The sequence below is a fragment of the Phascolarctos cinereus genome, unplaced genomic scaffold, assembly GCF_003287225.1.
Source record: "Phascolarctos cinereus isolate Bilbo 61053 unplaced genomic scaffold, phaCin_HiC Scaffold_3;HRSCAF=262, whole genome shotgun sequence".
In the NCBI taxonomy this organism is placed as follows: Eukaryota; Metazoa; Chordata; class Mammalia; order Diprotodontia; family Phascolarctidae; genus Phascolarctos; species Phascolarctos cinereus.
In genome coordinates, this window is record NW_027555736.1 from 188,028,649 (window position 1) to 188,050,286 (window position 21,638).

The 21,638-nt window shown below is 34.7% G+C and overlaps 1 protein-coding gene across 1 annotated transcript in view; it reads right to left on the minus strand.

The window, feature by feature from the left end:
• UBR1 (ubiquitin protein ligase E3 component n-recognin 1) overlaps window positions 1-21,638 on the minus strand; it is a 149,854-nt gene that overhangs the window by 63,330 nt on the left and 64,886 nt on the right. Inside the window, exons 20-29 of the mRNA XM_021009248.2 lie at window positions 21,417-21,480; window positions 16,082-16,206; window positions 14,056-14,108; window positions 10,230-10,332; window positions 8,037-8,085; window positions 5,947-6,101; window positions 4,905-5,004; window positions 3,098-3,207; window positions 1,552-1,638; window positions 538-719 (exon numbers count right to left, since the gene is read on the minus strand). Coding sequence (XP_020864907.1) covers window positions 538-719; window positions 1,552-1,638; window positions 3,098-3,207; window positions 4,905-5,004; window positions 5,947-6,101; window positions 8,037-8,085; window positions 10,230-10,332; window positions 14,056-14,108; window positions 16,082-16,206; window positions 21,417-21,480 — 1,028 coding nt within the window. The remainder of the gene's footprint in view (window positions 1-537; window positions 720-1,551; window positions 1,639-3,097; window positions 3,208-4,904; window positions 5,005-5,946; window positions 6,102-8,036; window positions 8,086-10,229; window positions 10,333-14,055; window positions 14,109-16,081; window positions 16,207-21,416; window positions 21,481-21,638) is intronic.

Below are 21,638 nucleotides of genomic sequence, written 5' to 3' on the forward strand. Positions count from 1 at the left end.
TTTTCCAATATATAATTTGTCTATGTTTCTGTTACTAGTGTTTTTGTATTTTTATTTGTATGCCTCCTAGTTTCCTGCATTTGTTACTGTGGCTACTATGATCCCCAGTCAATACTTGTTATTCAGTGTATGAACTAAATGCCAGTATTCTTCACGTAGAGACGAAGCAGAATTTGTAGACAGTAAGCAAATGCTCATGAAGGAAAAAAAAAACCTCCAAACATAAGACTTAAGATTAAGAATGATCACTTCTAGTTACGTAAACTTTAAGACATTATTTGTCTTTTTTTTAAAACCACAGAAATTATTAGGCAGTTCCTGTCCAAAGACTTAACTGAATTTAGGTGGTAGAACAGTTTTAAAAATAAGTATATTTCTTTATAGACAGGGTGTGTTGATGCTTTGGTAAGACCATATTCAATATGCAGATTAAAATCTCTTCTGGCATCCATCAATTTCATTGTGTATGTTAGGAAATATATTTTGGAAAGCATTTAATTTTTCCTATCAAAGTACAGAGTTAATACCATTTCTTACCTCTCTTCCTCTACAATGGAATTTTCTTTCCCTTGTAGCTCTAAGGTATTCTCATATAATAATTTGTGAGTTTCAATGAAATTCCTCTGTAAGGCTGACATCTGTGCCATGATCTTCTGGCGATGCAGCCTAGCAGCTTCTGCCTTTCTCTTGCGTTCTGCCTTTTCTTTATCCTGCACAGTCTGAATTTAAAGAAAAACAATAACAGAGAATACAGATGAAACTTGTTATCACAGAGTTAAGTACCTGTTACAGTTCAGATCACACTATCAAAAGTGAACTCCCTTAATCTGTAAGGCAAAGTGCTCGTTCCATTTTTTCTATTTCTAGTGTATTGGAGGGATTCTATTGGAGCAAGTTTTCTCCCTTTGGTAACTTACATTGTTTTTAAACTGATGAGCCTTTACCTCAATTGTGTAATTAAAGGGCAACATCAATTCAAAGAACTTTTTAATCAAAAGATGAAATCTAAATAGAAAATATTTTAAAGTTCTTACTTTGAAAGCGATGGAGATTTTTTAAGAAAGGAAATTCACAAGATTACTTAGGATTCTTTGGCACTTCTCTATTTACTAGTCTTGTCTGAACACAGTTCTTTTTATACTGATTAACAGAACATCACCTTCCTTGGTAACAGCTTTAGAAACATCAATATCACTGTCAACCCACTGAGTCAAAACATAAGATCCACAAATTTAATTCATCAGACCTAGTACACAATAGACCTAGACAACCTCAGTAAATATTACTGGGATATAGATCTTGCTTCAAATTTTTCTGATTCTTATGACAAAAATTTGAATAACTTTCCCAAGTACTCTTAGATCTCCAAGGCATAATAGAATAACAGAAGAAATAAGAAAAGAATAGGAAAAAATAAGTCACCATCTTCATTTATAACTGTAGCAAGATCCCTTAATAATAAACACTATAAAATATCCATAATGTTCAAGGTCAGGAGAGAAACTAATTGAGATTATGGCGGAAAGACCTACATTGTCTTGCTTTTATTACCTCATCACTCTTGATATGTTCTGATCCCGATACAGTTACTACCGATAAACTAGATTTTTCCCTCAATTGTTTCACTGTGTCAAACATCTATGAAGAAAGAATTAAATATTAATGGTTGGCATAAATAAACAAGGTAAATTATCTTATCCTCTCTTGTGGACATGGCCCCACTTATAGCATTAATTTAAATGGTTTTTTTTTCCCATAAAGGCAAATAAGTTTTCTATTTTAGCTTTCAGCTTTCCTAATCAGTTGTCAGAGATAATCTTATGTAAATATGAAATTTTATGAAATTTTGAAGCACTTTCTTTCTTGAAACTGTTATTGAAATCCTTTGGTTTCGTATCAGTTAAATTTCTCCAAGTATCTTTCCTTCCCTCCTTCCTTTCCCCACCTGACAGACATATTCTAAAATAAAGAATTTTTTAAGAAAGAAAAAAATTAGCTACACCAATTAATAAACTGAAAAAACATGGAAATATATGCTATATAACATGCCCATGGACCTCCTCTGCAAAGCAGTTGGGAAAAGTGTTTTGAAAACACTTTAAATAGTCATTGCTTACACTGAGCCAACTCAAATAGAGAAATCCCGGTTGTAACAGTCCTAAATATAGCCTAAGGGCAGCTAGATGACTCAGTGGATAGAGAGCTGGGACTGGAGTCAGGAAGATCTAAGTTCAGATACTGCCCCTAGACACTTACTAGCTGTCTGACCTTGGGCAAGTTACTTAACCTCTGTTTGCCTTAATCCACTGGAGAAGGAAATGGCAAACCACTTTAGTATCTTTACTAAGAGAAAACTCCATGGACTATATGGTTCACAGGGTCATGAAGAATTAGACATGACTGAACAACTGAACAAGTGTAACCTTTCTAAAAAGAAATGCAAGGAAATGAGATATTTGCTCAAATTCTAAATATTATTATTGATGTTGTTGTTCAGGTGTTTCAGTTGTGTCTGACTCTTTGTGACCCCATTTGGGGTTTTCTTGGCAAAGATACTGGAGGGATTTGCCATTTCCTTCTCCAGCTCATTTGAAAGATGAGGAACTGAAGCAAATAAGGTTAAGTGATTTGCCCAAGGTCACACAGCTAATATGAGAGCTAGATTTGATGTCAGGCCTTCCTGACTCCAGGCCTGGTGCTCTATCTACTGTGACACCTAGATGGATTGTGGTTTAATTTTTAATAGTGATTTATATTTGAAAATTTCCTATCTTGAGACAAAATTCATTCTATTATGTTCTGTTCTAACAATGCAATGAACGCTAAAAAGATCCTTTTTAGTGTAGATGTATTTTTTAAAAACACAAACATGAGCAAAAGTGAGAATACTCTTAACAAGAGAGATAAATGATAATGAAGTAGAAAATAGCTAAATTCATTATCATCAGAGGAGGCTGTTTAGTTCTGGAGGGCAAAGAAAAGCAATGCAAAGGTAGAAAAATAATAAAAAACTAGGGATAGAATAAAACTAAAACAATATATACTTGTTTTGTTTCTGTATCATTCAAGATACAATTATTTTATTTTTCTTATCTACCTGTAGTATCCAAATTATCATGTCCTTTTGAGCTTCCAACTGGGGAACTCCTTTCAGTTTTTCCAAAAGTGTTTGTATATTCTGAAAATTTCCAGATGAACTTGCCAACCCTTTTTCAGGGAGTAAAAGTAGAATTGTACAAATTAAGCACATTTTACAACACCTTCACAATAAAATATACAAAGTGTATGAATTCAGTTTTATAATTATAATTATTGGCAATTATTATGAAAAATCCTTATTACTTAAAGACTTCAATTTTTCCCCTACCAAATCTTTTAACAAAGTTAAGATGTAGTAAAACTGATTGATAGGTAAAAATACACGTTTTCCCTTCTTTTATTCACTCTTTACTGGAGGGGATAATAAAGAATAAAATATAAAAAAAGCAGGAGAGATTATATACATAAATAATTATGTTATTTTCCTAAGTAATCAAAAATTCATTATGAAATTTTAGTATAGGAGATGCTTTGCTTTACTCCATCCACTGGTTATTGGTTGATGAGTAATGGCCCAATAAAAGAATCAGACTCTTTTTCCTGGTCTTCAACATAAACAAAGTCCTATAACCTTTCCAGAAAATGTGTTTCAGTGGCTTGAAAAAACTAGAAAAAAGGAAATGTATCCAGATTATGAATCTAAAACTTTCACAGTATTATAAATTAGTTATTATAATGTTATAAATTAGACCTACATATTTTTACTCCAAATCACAGTTAAAAAAATATTTATTCACTGTTACTTCAGAGATATTTGAAGTTTCATTCAAGCACACGAATGCCCTCTGAACTTCTACTACAAGGTTTTGTGATTTTGTCAGTGTGGGTAGTTCCTCTACTGACACAGACTGTAGCTCCATTGTGTCTTTCTCACAAGTGTTTCTAAGTGGTGATGGCTGAAAGACTATAAACACTCTTTAGTCACTCTAGTCAAATTTAGGTAGTCTGGTTCTTGGACAACAGATCTATGCCCCATTGCTGGGCCTATACCAGAAGCCTTTTCAGCATTATAGAATGAGCCATTGGTTACCTAGGGTTACCTGAATATCGTAAAGAGGCATTAAAATAAGACTTCAGGGAGACCCTTTGCAAATATCTTACAAATGGTAATCTTCTCGAGACTAGGATCTCCTCCTACTGTATTGATAATGGAATACCAACTAGAAAGATGAGTCTGTAAATAGCAATTTGTAAGTCCTGAAATAAGTGAGCAGAGGGAACAGCTGATATGTTCTGCCAAAAAGTGGTGACAAGCAATGAGATGCACAGCTCTTACTGTTGAACAAGGGCTCAATGGGTCATTGCACAAAGGTGCAAACATCTAGAAGTAGAGATGAACTGTACTTCTTCTGATTGGAGCAGGAAGAACTGTACTACTTTTTCTTCCCCTGATGACTGCTGTCTTCCACACTTGTAATAATCAGCATCGTATAGTACCCCTGAGTCACCACCCTCAAGTGCCATCACTGTGGTGTTCTTCTCTTGAACCACATTTGTCTAACGTCGCTGAGGTCTACAGCCAAGTAACCAAGCACAACTGTAGTCAGAAAGTATTCTGTACTGACGCTGCCACACACCACATCCCTTTGCCTCCCACTTACTCAAATGCATTTGCCTCAGGTGCAGTTAGGGCTAGTTACTCCTCTGATTGTACCCAAAGACGGATTCCTACTAGTAGAAATTATTAAGCAAGCACTAACGATGCTAGAGACATCTCAAGTAAAGAAGGCTGAGTCTTGAGGATTACAAACCTAAAATTTCACTTACAAATCAGAATTTGATTGAAAAATCATAATCAGACATACGTGAAGCCTTATAGTAAAAGTCAAATGTCACTTCTTCTTCAGGAGCTCTTTCGAGCTGTTGTTTCTCTTCAAGCAGACCCAGAGCAAGAAGATGAAATGCCTAATGGAACAAGAAAGATGTGTAAGGAAGACTTTGGAAATGAATGACTTTGGTTAAATTTCTCAAAACTTAAGGAGGATTCAGAAAAAAAAATAACAATAAAGAAATATAAATACAAGGAAATATGGAAAGACTCATACACGGAAAAACAAAGTGGCATAAGAAAAACCAGAAGTATAAACACACTGACCACAATAAAACAAAACCAAAAGTTGTAAGACTTCAAACAGACTTAAAAAGAAACACAGAGAAGGCAATTCTTGTCTATTTTTTGCTTATCTGTTCAGTTCTACATTGTTAAAGGATAAGGGTTTGTGTAAGATTTTTCTTCTTTATTTTTGTTTACTTGATTATTTATCTTTCTAGTTTTTGTTATAACCAGAGAGTTATATAGTCTACAATAATTTTTAAATATAAGAGGGATTTAAAGAAGTCAAAAACACACTATTCACACCTCTGAAGATGAGCAGAAATTCTTAGGAAAAATAAAAAAGCACTTTGTACAACAGAAGTCAAAACAACTCATATTTAGATAACACTTTAAATTTTACAAAGCACTTTCTGTGCTTTGTTATTATTGTATCCATTATTATTGTTACTGTATACATTTTATGGATGAGGATAATGAAGCTCAGTGGTAAAATGTCTTTCTCATAGTCAACACACAGCTAGTGAGGAGAGACCTGGGATTTGAACACAGGTCCTTGAATTTAAAGATCAATATTATTTATTCTATATTAAGGAGGTGATAAGTAAAAGGAACTGAGTAGAAATTGTTAAACATGAGAATGTGCTACTAGGGGAAATTGTAGAATCTCCTATGGGGTCTTTAAGAATAGGTTAGATAACCAACTGAAGGATAATTTCATCGCAGTCTTAAGTGAAAGCAGACAGCTGGACTAGGGAACTTTTTTTATGAATATATATTGCCATTATACATACCATCTGGATCATAGCTTCAGTCCATAAGTGACTATCCAATTCCACTGCTCTACGCAGTATGGTTGTAAGAAGGTATATCATGATATCACAGTTGAGAATGTTAACCACCTTGCTGAAAGCAGGGTAGAATTCAGGAGGTGGTGGTGGTGGTAGTGCTGGTGAAAAGAAGGCCACATATATGTAAATTTCTATTATAAAAACTATACTTATTTCATTACATGATACACAAATACAGATGATGAAGGACATAATGGAACAAAAGCAGGTTTTTACTGCATAAAAATCAGAGAAAGTCATTGTCAAGAAAAGAATCCATGCCTTGGAAACAGAAGCTTCCTTCATACCCAGGCATTCAGATGCCTGAATGAAGGGAGGCTGAATAACTCCTATGTACCTATGCCAGAAAAAAAAAACACAAAAAAACCTAAAAATTGCATCAGACAGAATAATGATCGAGAAATCCAGTAAGTGACATCTCTAACCCCAGAAATGCACAGAAAGTCAGAAAAGAGCCCATGGACAGTAAGAAACTAGGCCCAGTAAAGCCAGAACCAGAGCAGGTAAAGAAGATGATAGTTTCCCAGTCTGACCAGAAACTGGCTGGAGATGCATGTAGCTTATGAGGCTCTGTTTTTGGACACAGGTAGAGCAGAAAGCTCCTCTGACAGAACTCCAAGGTGGTTAGAAACTCATAGCAGGAACCTTAAAAGCCATGGGAGGGACAGGGTTCAGATGGGACACTCCAGGCCCTAACACTCTGTCCTCAGGCTTCATAGAAAGGACCCTGAAGATTCAGTTTCTGAAGCTCAAAGATCCTAAGATTAACTTTAGAAAGTAGAGGTCAGTGCACAGGTGAGAATAAAAAGGGGGCACTACCCTACCCAAAATCATAGCAGGGGACAAAGCCTGGCCTTGGCACAAATCCCTAATTTGGAAACTAAAGATAGAGAGATGAGTAAAGCAAAAAGACACCAATCAATATTAAAAATGACTACAAATCCAGAAACCTAAAAAAAGGAGTTAGTAATTCTGTAACAATTATAAGACTAAAAAGAAAAAAATGAATTTTCCACAGGGATTAAATGAATACCTAGAAGAAAAGAGATTCTAAAAAGTAAGAAAGAAAAGTTCTGAAGGAAAGACTCAGAAGTAGAATAAATAGTTTTGAATAGAAAGTGGTAAATATTACCCAAGTAACAGACTCTTTGAAAATCAGAATGTACAAAACAGATATCAATGACTCCATGAAACAGCAAGAAATATTAGAACAAAATCAAGATAAAAGAAAATGCAATATACTTGCTAATATAAACAGCTAACCTGTAAAACAGGTCAAAGACAGATAATCAGAGAATTATCAGACTCCCTGAATACTGTTAAAAGGAGAGGGGAGAAGGAAGAGTGGATACTATATTTCAAGAAAAAAGAAAGGAGAGGAGAGAAGAGAAGTTGAGGAATGATTGAACAAATTGTGACATACAGATGTAATGGGAAGATAACATAATAAATCACAAAAGAGATGATTTTAGAGAATCTTGGGAAATATGAACTAATATAGAGTGAAGTGAGCATAACTGGGAGGACAACTTATCCAAGGACAACAACACTGTAAAAAAAACACCTTTGAAAGACCTAAGAATTCTGATCAAGACAATAACAAACCATGCCTCCAGAAGGTATGTGATGAACGAAGCATTTAAGCTTGAAATAAAATTTTAAAAGAAAAAAAAAAGATTATATCTTATAGTCGCTTATAGCCACTGCTTTGATCACTCAGAACAAACTTTCTTTGCTCCCTTCCCCACTGATGTGAACCAAATCTTAAGAGATGAACAAGAATCAAGAAATTTTCCTTTTCCTATCAGCTGTCCAAAACAGTTCCCCCTCAAACTTATAAAAAAGAACTGTTAATTAAATTAATCCTGTTGCTTCAGTTTCTTCTTCAGCAAAATGAACTGGAAAAGGAAATAGCAAACCATTCTAGTATCTGTGCCAAGAAAATGACTGAAATGACTGAGCAACAACAAAAATAATTGAGCTAGAATTCTTTAAAGCACAAAGCTGGTTCAATTTACCATCTCACGTCTTACCTTCGTCCTTGTTTTCTTGTTTTTTCCTTTTCTTCTGCATATGTTCAGCCTATAAAAGAAAATTTATCCCTAATTATATTATATTAACCAGAGAATAGTTAATTTTAAGCAGGCATGACTAATATTAGGACATTTTAGATTCTTAGTCTCTCTGTGTCATTTTCCGTATTTATAAAATGAGGGAGTAGGAAAGATGACCTCTAAGGTCTCTTGAAGCTCTAAGTATGGGGGCAGCTAGGTGGCCCAGTGGACAGAGCACCAGCCCTGGAGTCAAGGGTACCTGAGTTCAAATCCGGCCTCAGACACATAACACTTAATAGCTGTGTGACCCTGGGCAAATCACTTAACCCCAATTGCCTCACACCGCGCCCCACCCCCCAAAAAGAAATGAATGAAGCTCTAAGTATGGCCTTAGATACTGTTCTGGATAAAATACCAAATTAATTCTTAAAAGAAACAAAAATATAAATTTAATGCTATCACATTATAAATACTATGTAAAAGGCTTACCCATTAGAGGACCTTAATGGGCCACACATATTTTGACAACTTACTGTGTTCAATCAAAATGACTCAACAATCAATAAGGTTATATCAACCTAAAAGTCAAGAAGTGGTTTAAAATAGTACTCTTCCAACCCTTTATTAGGTGCTCTAAGAAGACTTTGGGAAACCTTCTTCAGTTCCTAAAACTGAAGTCCTAGTTGGAGAGAGGGCAGAGGTATGGGCAGGAAGGGGAGAACAGAATGTGAAGTGCTCTCCTTTACAGACTTCATTCCCAGCTTAGTGTTAAGTTCCCATGTCACAACAGTTAGAAGAGTAGCAGACTTGATTATCTGTGTGCCCACATCATCTCTGGTATATTCAATCAAAGTGTTTAATTTCACAGAATGGATGGATTTCGATTTGAATTAGAAGCAGGGACAGGGAAGGAAGGATAGGATTAGTGACACTGCAGTCCCTGGGTGTGGAACATTGTCTATACTTCAGATTTTTCCAGGTATTAATTAGTTTTGCTGATTTTTTTCCTCTTCTTCCTCTTTAAGAAAAAAATTCTTTATCTTAAGAGCTGGCTTTCAGGGGAAAGATTTAGGGGATGGATTTTCAGGGGATAGATAAATTTAGACAATATGTAAGCAAAAGATATCAATAAAAAATTATTTTTAAAAAAGAGGCCAGGTTGTAGGCACTTACACTTTCATAATTTAATTGCAATAGGAAATTTAGATAAAAGGAATTTGTTTTCCTAGGAAATGACTTTACTGTTCCAGGACTGGCTTTTCTTCTTAGGAATGCAAAAAATCATCTTGCAGGAAACATTTTGTAACTGGTATCATTTCATGATTATAAAAGTTACTAGAACTAACATTGATGCCCATTCAATGTTCCTACATTAGTGGAACCCAGTATGGAATAGCAAAAAGAAAACCAAAATATTTGTTCTTGGTGTAAGAAAGCATAAAACATTCCACTTGCTAAACTTGTAAATTCAGAAAAGAGCTAGAAACACTGCTGCTAATAGTATTCAGAAGAATTATAGCTCAATTATTTTTGTTGTTGTTCAGTCATTTCAGTCATTTTCTTGGCAAAGATACTAGAGTGGTTTGCCATTTCCTTTTCCAGTTCATTTTGCTGAAGAAGAAACTGAGGCAATAGGGTTAAGTGACTTGCCCAGGGTCATACAGCTAGTGTCTAAGGCTGGATTTTAACTCAGGGAGATGAGCCTTCTGACTCCAGGCCTGGCATTCTATCTACTGCACCACCTAGATGTCCTACATTATTTTTAGGATTCATCTTTTTAGACTAATGTACACAAACAGGCTTATTCAAAACAAAACGTCCAAAAATGTGGCTTTTGGGTGGCGCCAGGGGGGAGGGTCTGTGGGTGTTGTTTTTTAAGTATGCAGATTGCCTTTAATTCTGTTGATGTGATAATCGGCCATGGTTTTTTAAAGTTACAATTAAAAAACACATACATGAAAACAAAATCAAACAACGACCTCAAGACTCAAACAAAGACTCAAGACTCATTTGGGAAATATGTTAAACTATTTTTCAAATGTGTTTGCATTTTTCCTATTTCTTTTCCAAGTTGGGGCCCCTTTTAATTCTTTGTTCAATTTTCTTTAGGAAGAAGAGAAAAGAAGAAAGTAGTAATGCCTACCTCCTTGTCTTTTACATAATATTTCCTACCTTGCTGTGTTGTGTTTTGGAGTAGTGATAAAAAAACATATTGAATTCTTTCATGCATTCTTCCTTCAGTTCATAAACTCCATGACCTGATACACCAGGTTTCCTAAAAAGATTTAAAATAAGCAGATCAACTGTAATGTTTAAAAGCTTTACTGAGCCAAAATTAAAACTGGAAAATTAATACAAACTACAAAATTGAAAAAACAAACAAAAATTAACCCTAATCACATTTTATTCAGTTTATCTGATAGAAAAAGAAACTTCTGTTACAGCAGAAAGCCATAGGGAATAATGCATAGAATATGAATGTAATAGAATACTATTATGCTGAAATCAAAGAAGTTTCAGAGACACTTGAGAAGACATATGTAAACTGATGTAGAATGAAGTAATCAGAATCAGAATAATTTATATATCACTGTAAAGACAAACTTCAAAAGACTTGGAACTATGATAAATAAAATGACCAAGCATGATTCCAAGGATTCAATGAAGAAGTCTACTACTTACTTCCTACTGAGGTGATGACATATGTATGGATTGAGATATATTTTTTGGACATAGCCAGTATAGGAATTTATTTTGCTTGAATGTACAAATATGAAAATTTTTACAAGTTGTCATTGTCGTTTTTCAGTTCTATCAGTCTCTTCATGACCCCATGTGAGTTTTTTTGTTTGGCAAAGACAATGGATTGGTTTGCCTTTCCTTTTTTCAGATCATTTTACAGATGAGGAAACTGAAAGCCAAATTTGAAGTCATGAAGGTAAGTCTTCCTGATTCCAAGACTAGTGCTCTATTCACTGTGCTACCTAGTTGCCCATATTCTAGGGAGACTCTAAAACTGTATACTATGGGAAGCTTTGGATGGGTTATGATCTGCACTATCAGAGGAAGTATCCATATAATTATTTTTTCCAGGGGTGAGGAGTGTACCCATATTAAAGAATATGCAGATCCACTTAAATATAAGTAAAAATAAGGAAAGGGTTACTGGGAGGTGATTGTTGTGTCTAACAAAATACATTAATAAATGATTTCCTTAAAAGGAAAATGGTATTATTCTATACGCCCAGTAAAGTTCAAAGAGCAAACGGAAGAAGGGTTCTCTATAGACAATGATGTTGGTCCAAATGGTCCCACCGGCAGATAATGTTACAACAGTCAAAGACTCCTAAAAGAGATATACAACCACTCAAAAGTCCAACTTAATCCAAACAAGGTAAGTAGACAAAACGAATGCCTACTTTTCAGACCAGAGGTCCAAACTTTTTTGATCATGCCACCCTATCAACAAGAAAATATTGAGCACACACCCCCCAAATATGCAAATTAACTTATGAATTATATATTACAAATATACTAATAATTACACTATAAAACAACACACAATAGAAATTTTGAAAAGATGATAGAAGCAAGGAAAAAATTTTGTTCCTAGAGACAATAGGAAGCCACTAGAGTAAACTGAATAGGGGAATGACATGGTCAGATCTTTAGGAAAATCACTTTAGCAGCTTTCACTTGTGCAGAAGATGGATTAGTAAAAGGAGGGAGAAAATTAGAATACTACTGAAATAGTTCAGGCAAGATGTGATTAGGGCCTCAACCAGGGTGGTAGCAATGTAAGTAGAAAGGAAGGGACAGATTTGAGAGATATGATGGTATAAATAAGATTTGGCAACTAATCAGATATTGGCTTTAGTGAAAGTGAAGTGTTGCATATGACATCAAGGTTGTGAATCTGAATGACTAGAAGGGCACTGATGCCCTCAATAAAAAAAAGGAAAACTCAAAAAGGAGATGGGTTTGGGAGAAAATGTAATGAGATCTGCAATGCAGACTATAACCCATCCATACCTGTTCAATTCAGCGGGACCTATTCTGTTCCACCGAAAATGAGAATTCTGAAATTCTACATTCAGTTAAGTATATCTTTCCTTTTCTCCTTTCCCTTCTCTTTCCTTCTTTCTTCAGCTATTTGTAAAGCCTCATCAGACAGCCATTTTGTTTTCTTGTGCTTCTTCTCTGGGATGTTTTTTGCTGCTGCCTCCTGCACAACACAACCTCTGTCCACAGTTCTTCTATCAGATCTAATCTCTTAAATCTATTTATCACCTTCACTTCATATGCATGAGGGATGTTATTTAGGTCATGCCTATATGGTCTGATGTTTTCCCTACTTTCTTCAAGTTAAGTCTAAACAGAACTGAACCCTGCTTATAGAGAAATGCCCACTGACAGAAGAAGACGTTTGGAATTAAGAGCCTTTCAAAGGAGGATGGCAGTATGTAGGTAAATAAGAAGTATGCTTGCAGAAATCTTGTTTGGGGGGAAAAAAAAACCTTGTTTGGAGGTTGAAACTCAGAAAGGCCTCACGTGATTCCTTAATAAGGAAAATGACAGATAACTGAACCCTTAGGAGATGATCACTGAGAGAATAAATATATATATATAGAAAAGAGAGGAAATAAGACATAGATTTTCACCCACGTTCCATCCCCTAACTTCCATTCCTTCGTGACACCATATAATCAAACCTATACTTTCCTCAAAGTATTCAAGATTCATAACTTAATTTTGCAGTTTTTTAAAGTTTCTATCGTAAACTCTTCATAGAAATAAATCAGAATACATTCATAGCAGTTACAGTGTCTATTTATTTGAAATAAAATTTTAAAATATAAAATATTAAACAAATAAACCCAAGGAAGGGATTTTTTAATTAATAAAAGATATTTCTCCTTCAACCAATAACTAGTTTTTTCTTTAAACAAAATAATATTTTGTGGGTCAACAGATTTTTAAAAGACACCATGGAAATGCTAGAGAAAGGCGCCAAAACTGTAACATCACAATTTATGCCTAAATATCACAGTTTATGTTTACTCAATTACCTTTAAATGTTCCCAGGTTAGGTCCTCTTTTTAGACTCCCTGTAATTATTTTTTATTATATAATAAGAGCTCTACTCTTAGAACTAAAAGTATCTGGAGAGAATGGATCATCAGATTGGGCCTATGGACCATATAGTAAGGAATACTTATAAGGTTTCACTTTTATCACCTCCAGGAAGAATCAGTGATAGTCAAACAAAATTGGCCAAATTTATGCAAGGTGCCCTTCCAGGAACCCTGCAAATCTCCTTTCTTTTTAATACTCTTTACTTCCTCAAGTCCAACCACCATACTTTCCCTAGATGCCTTTTTATCGACTCCCCAAAAGAATCCATTCCATGGTCCATGTTTGCTGTTATTTGGCAGCCAACTAATCTATTAAGACTTGCTGGATTTGAGTACCCTCCTCCCAACCCTCATCCCACTAAAGATCTCTAATTGTCTGCGCTTACTCACACTTAACAAAATCCTTCAGTTGCCCCGAGGCTTTGGATGTTCTGAAGCAAAATTAATTTAAGGTATGTCCAGCCTCAGAAGTACTTATATTTGAAAAGGAGATGAAAAAGGCTTTAAACTCAAAGCAATAATGCTATAATGATAGGCTTTCTCTACATGGTAAAGCTACAGAATCATGGTGCTCTATATTCAAGACTTAACATTATTTGGCTTTGCCATGATTTTAATACAGACAATTAAGAAATACCTTTTCTTGAGGTTTTGTAAGAAATTTTTAAAAAAAGAAATAAAAAAGGTCCCCTGGTTTCTAATAATATTGAATTAACTTTTAAATTATCCTTTGTGTGCTTAGAAATAAATATCTTGGAGTGTTACAATTCTAGAAGTTCAGATAAGCATTTTTTAACTTCTACAAAATACATGAATAACGATCATACTAGTTTTTAAAATAACTTTAAATACTAAGCACTTACTTAAATACGGCCACTTTGTTAATGACGTTCTCTAAGCCAGTTTCATTGTTTTCCTGTGGAAATAATATTTTTGTTATTTGCCTTTATATAATGTCATTCTTTTTCTGTTACTCACATGACAGAAAGCTTCACAACTCTGTCAGACAACTATACTGCTCTGTAAATAATAATAAAAAGTTAATCTGTAGTACAATAAAGAGGAAATTACATTTTAGCTTTTTGGGCAAATTTTCCTAACCAAAATCTCAACTGTCTCATCAGTTTCAGACAGTGATGTTATGTTATCAACCTTTTAGTAAAGTTTGACTTCATATAATTTTGTATAAATTATCAGTTGATCAAGTATAAAGATCTTTTTGTTGCAAAGTATAAGGATGAGTCAGTAAGTAAGGTGGATTTTCATTTTTATACACATTATTTATCTCTAATGTTCACATTACTACATTACTACTGAGTCTGAATACGTAGCATTTATATATTCTGTAATATAAGGCTGGAAACATTTTTGTTCACATTTCTGAAACAAAGGTATTTTGAAGATATGCTTACATTCACCTTACTGACTTATTCTTACATAATCATCACCAACAGTAGTAAGTATACACAGCTACAATGTACTAATATCTATAAAATAAGGCTATAAAATAGAGAATTCAACTTGTGATCTATACCAAAATGTATATTTATGTAGATTTTCAAATGTAATTCAAAATACTCTTTCTAACAAGCTTAAGCTATTATTTTTTGAATATAGGTTTCTAAATGTTCACTCTATGGATGCTATTTCACAAAAAGCTGTTTATAATGAGAAAATTCAATGTTATTTCTTTAAATGACAAAAATAAGATTGGGGTATCTATAGTCTATCTCTCACAAAACCTGGAAATACATGCTTCTTTTAAAAAAAAATACATATCTCTCAAGGTAAGATGGGGCAGCTAGATGGCACAGTGGATAAAATGCCAAGCCTGGAGTCAGGAAGACTCATCTTGAGTTTAAATGCGGCCTCACACACTAGCTGTGTGACCCTGGGCAAGTCTCTTCACCCTGTTTGCCTCAGTCTCCTCATCTATAAAATGAGCTGGAGAAGGAAATAGCAAACCACTCCAGTATCTTTGTCAAGAAAATCCCAAATGGGGTCATGAAGAGTTGGGACACAACTAAAAAATGAATGACAAGGTAAGAAGTGAAAGATTTGAGGTGGCCCTGACTTATAAGCAAAACTGAGTCTTTAATTGAAGACTATTTTGATGAGTTTCTGAAATTTACGAGGAAAAATCACTCTTGTTATAATGAAATTGTAAAGAAATAGAAATAATCTGAACTAACATAAACCACTGATTCAAGGAATATCTCTGTTCCACCTCTATAGAGGGAATAAAAAATAGAACCAACTACTTGACTACCTTACATTTAAGAATTTTTATTCTGATTCAAAATTAGCCTGGTGTAACTGAAAGAATATTGATTGCATTTGGAGTTGAGACATGGTTTTGAAGCCCACTCTAATGCATTCTGCATAACTGTGGGCAAATATAAGGAATTCTGAATTTCAGTTTTCTCATTTGCAAAGTGAATATAATTATACTATCTACTGCATAGGACCTGTTATAAAGAAAAGCACTTTATAAACCTTAAAATACTATTAAATGATTATTTATTCTCTTAGTAGAAAAATAAATGGGTTATAATAACATTCTTTGGGACTACAACTTGGAAGTTACATACATGTACTTTCAATATTCTAAAAAATCTCTGATTTGTATTAGTTCAAATACTCCCTACACCATCAGAGATCACAACTCCATCATACTTCAGCAGAAAATTTTGAATTTGTGTCTAAAAATGCAAATATTACATGGTGGTAAAACTTTTGAGATCTGTGTGTACACAGACATAAATATATCATAATATTTCAGGAAAACTCCTCTTTTAGGAAGCTTTGATTTTATAATTAATAAAGGTGGAGGGGACCTAAAAAGTGAAGAGTTTTTAATTAAAGGGCAAAAAAAAAACTCCTACTCACATTCTCTGGTAAGGATTTGGCAATGACACTATGAGGCATGGGCTCAATGCAAAGTAAATGGATAATTTCCCTCATGAGAACCTCTTCTTTGTTCACCTTACCCACTCCAGGCACATAACGCTCTCCTAATAAGAACAATAAAAGAAAAATGAAGAATGATACAAGTTAGAACACCAGTACTATTTATCTAATTTGTAACTGCCCATGCGGCACTTGTAAAATAACATTTCATGAAATATCAGCTTGTGTGGTAAATGATAAATATTATTTGCAAATGTTCTCTAAATTTAAACCCTCTAGGACAGTAAACACTTAATAATTACTCATTCATTCATTCATTCATCCAGCCAGTCAGCCATCTACCCATACTTCAAACTACAAAGTCCCTTCAACTAAATTAGAAAATATTTCTAATTATGACAACCTCTAGTCAATTTAAATCAGGCACAGAGCACATGAACAGCTGATATCGCTGAACTGTTTCTTGTTCACACTTTGCTAATCAATAACTTGTCCCTTGTCTGCCTCTTCTCAAAAAGGAATAAAGTGACAATTCTTTTTTAAAAGTCACTTTTTAAAGTACTTGGCAAGATACCTTTATTACTGAACAACAACAACAACAACAAATAGGGACAGCCTGGTGTTGCTGTAGTTGCAACTTCACTAGCCCAAACTGTAAAAAGGAAGCCATGTAGCCAGATTCTTCATCACAGCCATCAATCACATGAGCCTATTAGCAGTAACAGAGAATCTCTCATGCTCCAGTTGCCATCTAGATATCCAGTTCCAGCTACCATTAGCAATACCCAGTGAAGCTTCTGTGGAGGTACCGTAATAGCGCCTGGCCTTGTCATGAGACGAATCCCTTGCTTAATGGAATTGCTGCCGTTCAGAAATTTACTCTAAAGTAAATCATTTGTCCATCCATTAAACTTCCAATTTCCATGCGACAGAGCAATCCTGAAGCACAACTCTGACCAAGTTAATTAACTGCTCCCAATATCTACATCCTAAGCATCCAACATAAGGTCCGACTGACCCTAGAAAATAAGCTACCTGAGATTTTTACCAGAAAAATACCTAAATATCTAATACACAAATTACAGGTCAACAGGGTTTAATTACCTGCCTGTCACTACTACTGTGTAATGGATACCAGGTATCATGACTGCAGGATTGGCTCAAATAATAATTATAATTGCTTAGCCTGTTGAAATGCTATCTCTGTACTTTGTGTTCCCATAGACTTTATTTCAGTCCTTCTATAACACCACATTATGCGTGTCTTCATTGTGCTACTATATTTTATTGATATCTTTACATCATCTAACATTCCTTCATGTGTCCACTCCTCTATTTAAATCTAGAGAGTAATTCCATATAACAGAAAAAATTTTTTAAAGAGAAAAAAGAAAAAAAATCAGCGAAACCTAGCTCGCTCTCTCTCTCTCTCTCTCTCTCTCTCTCCATAAAATCTAACAATGTATGTAATGTTCCACACTCGTTGATTCCCCACCTCTGCAAAGGAGTGGGGTAAAGGTATCTTCTCATGTCTTCTTAGAGACCAATCTTGTTCTTTGTAATTATGCAACATTCATTTTTGTTAAGTGGTTGTTCTTTCAATTTACATTGTTGTAGTAGATGCCTAATAAATGACTGCTGACTGCCTGTATTCTGGCTCTGCTTACTTCACTCTTTCATGTAAGTCTTTCCATGCTTCTCTGTATTCATCATGTACATCATGGCTTCTTCTTGTTATTCTTGTTTCAGTCCTGTCCAGCTCTTCATGAGCACATTTGGAGTTTTCTTTGCAAAGATAATGGAGTGGTTTTCATTTCCTCCTCCAGCTCATTTTATAGATGAGAAACTGAGGCAAACAGGGTTAAGTGACTTGCCCAGGGTTTCACAGCTAGTAAATATCTAAGACTGGATTTGAACTCAGATCCTCCCGACTCTAGAGCTTGCACTCTATCCACTGTGCTATCTAGCTGCCCTACATCATTTTTTATAGCAGAGTAATATTTCATTACATTCATGTACCACAATTTGTTTGGCTTATTCCCCAACTGATGGGAATCTACTTTGTTTTCAATTCTTTGCTATCACAAAAAGTGCCCCTCTGCTACTGGTTACACTCTCCATAAGGACAAGGATGATGTCTTCTGCACCATGGCATGCACAGTAAATGTATGCTGAACTGAACAGACTTAGAATCACCAAATCCTATAATTTTGATTTCATTAAATTGAGAAGTTTTTTCACAAACAAAGCCAATGCAGCCAAGATTAGGAGGAAAGTAGAAAATTGGGGAAAAAATTTTTACAACCAATGTTTCTGATAAGGGCCTCATTTCTAAAATACATAGAGAATTAAGTCAAATTTAAAATATAAGTCATTCCCCAACTGATAAATGGTCAAAGGACATGAACAGGCAGTTCTCAGATGAAGAAATTAAAGCCATCTATAGTCACATGAAAAAAATGCTCTAAATCACTATTGATTAGAGAAATGCAAATCAAAACAACTCTGAGGTACCATATCACACCTATCAGATTAGCCAATATGACAAAACAGGAAAATGATAAATGTTGGAGAAGATGTGGGAAAATTGGAACACTAATGCATTGTTGGTAGAGTTGTGAAATGATCCAGCCATTTTGGAGAGCAATTTGGAACTATGCCCAAAGGGCTATAAAAATGTGCATACCCTTTGACCCAGCAAACAGTACTTCTAGGGCTGTATCTCAAAGAGATCATACAAATGGGAAAAGGATGCATATGCACAAAATATTCATAGCAGCTCTTTTTGTGGTGTCAAAGAACTGGAAATTGAGGGGATGCCCATCAATTAGGGAATGGCCGAACAAGTTGTGGTTCATGAATGTAATGGAATATTATTGTGCTATAAGAAATGATGAGCAGGAAGACTTCATAAAAACTTGGAAAGACTTGTATGGACTGATGCTGAGTGATGTGAGCAGAACCAGGAGAATGAGCCACGTCATGCAATAACTAACTTTGATAGACTTAGCCCTTCTCAGCAATGCAAGTATCTAAGACATCACCAAAGGTCTCATGATGGAAAATACTATCCACATCCAAAGAAAAAACTATGGAGTCTGAATGCAGATCAAAGCATACTATTTGCTCTTTTTTTTCCTTCTGTTTTATTTTGTTTCCTCTCTCTGGTGATTCCTCCTATTGGTTCTAATTCTTACTTACAATATCACTAATAAGAAAATATGTTTAATAGGAATGTATCTGTATAGCCTATATCACATTGTGTGCCATCTTGGGAAGGGAGGTAGGGAAGGAGTGGGAGAAAAGTTTTAAACTCAAAAGCTTATGGAAGTGATTGCTGATAAATCAAAATAAATTAATTTTTAAAATAGAATCACTGAATCCTAGAGCCATGAAAGCCCTTAGAGCTTATCTAATCCAACCTCATCATTTTACAAATAAGGCAACTGAAACCCAGAAAAAAACCAAAACCCTTTAAGGTCACAGAGCTAGCAGTAACATCAGAGTGGTCAGCTACACACCTCTGACCCTTATTCTAGGAGTCATTCATTACATCATAGCACGCTGCCTTTTATTATGAAAACTCTTCTGAAGATATTTTGGCCACCAATTGAACTTATACCTAAAAATACAATAAGTCTTTTATCAATCATGTTGGGGGGGAGCAATGAAGGGGGCTGCCCAGACCTCTGATCTGATGTTGGCAACTGCAGATAAAGAAGCTTCCCTTACCAAGGCACATAGAAAACTAGTCAGCAACTTTTAGTATTGGAGAGTTGCCTAAGGCAGAGGAGTCAAACATGGACATAGAGGCCTGAAATATGTGGAACTAGATTAAGATGCAATTGGAAAATATTCAACTAACTAAATAAAAACACAAAAGAACATAGATAATGTTAGTATGTGGTTTTCTAAGTTATAGAGATCCTTGTATGGTTTAGAGACCCTGTTTCTATTTGAATTTCACATGACCAGCCTAAGACTTGAACTGAGGGCTTCCTAACTTTAACATTTGCTCTCTCTCTATTACACCACACTGCCTCTCTTCTAGTCATATATTTCTGATTAAAAAAGCAAAAATATGAACATAACTCTATTCAAAATAAAAATATTAAAAATGAAAATAGCATTATCTTAAGAACTTTTCTCTTTATCTCCACTAAAGAAAAAGCAATTCCTAAAGTCTTAATAGTTTGGCAGTTTTGTCAACCTAAAAATGCCTTAAATGCCTAACTTTATATCTTAAATAATTCTATGACTATCTTTTTGAACTTTTCCTTTAGAATTTACTGCTCTCTTACCTTCAACCAGTAACGGCTATGTAATTTGTGGAGTGGAATTGAGTGAGGGAAAGCACCACATACCTCTAAAGACCAAAATATTCAGCTCTTGTTTTGCAATGACAGCTTAACTACATCAGCTGCTGAAATATATGATTAACTAGTAATAACAATAGCTCTTATGTATATGTGTTTTATACGTCATTTCAGATATTTTATTTCATTTAATCCATCCAATCACTAGATAGGACAACTAGGTATTATTCTCCTCATTTTCTAGATGAGGAGATTGAGGTTCAGAGAGATCACGTGCCTTAGCACAAAGGTCACAGAACTTGTCAGTAGAGGACACCTGGGACTTGAACTGGTTTTCTAACATCCATATTCAGTGCTTTCTGTTCTACCCAAGCTGCCAAACAAGGAAACTGTCCTTGAGTTTTAAATTCAGAACCTGCAAACTGATTTCTGTTAATCAAGGAATATTTAGATTAACTGCAGCTATATTATGAAATTTCCATCTCTAACAGTCAATGTAAATGACCAAGACTACTGATGGTACAGAATATAGCTCTGCTTTCCCTGACCACCATTCATGGAAAAATGTCCAACATTTCCATATTACTGTGAAAATAGAAAATAGAAAAAAATGAAAATAAAAGGTGAAATAATATTTTACTTCTCATAATACCTACAATACCTTCAATATCTTCCCATGCCTAAAAAGCTGTCAACACCAGATTTGCAGGCTTTCTTCATCTAAGTTTTCCCCCCTCAAGACAAAGTATCATCAATCTTCAAGACACTTCTAAGTCAATTTACATCAAGCAACCAAAGTCAAATCTATAAATCCTATGCTTTCTGACAGTGGCTACCTAAGCCTTTTAGTCACAATTTACCTTGAAATTAACGTTCTGCATTGCATTAGGAGAATGAATTGAATAAAACTGCAGCAACCTCATTAATTCTCCTTCTCAAAGCAATAATATTCTACTTCAAAAATATTTGTTTTAATCTTGTTACCTCAAGATTCTTACCCACAATGTAGATGAAGAGCTGAAGCACTTCTTCTATTAGTGAATTATATTGTTTAACCACATCCTATAGAATTTTTAAAAGAATAAATCAGTTACATTAGAACATAAGAACTGAAAAATGTCAGTTCAATGGTTCATTTATTTCTATATTTCCAGACTCTAATTGTGGCACCAGGGCAATGATAACCAACCTCAAAAGGCTAAGGATGTACCCCCATATGT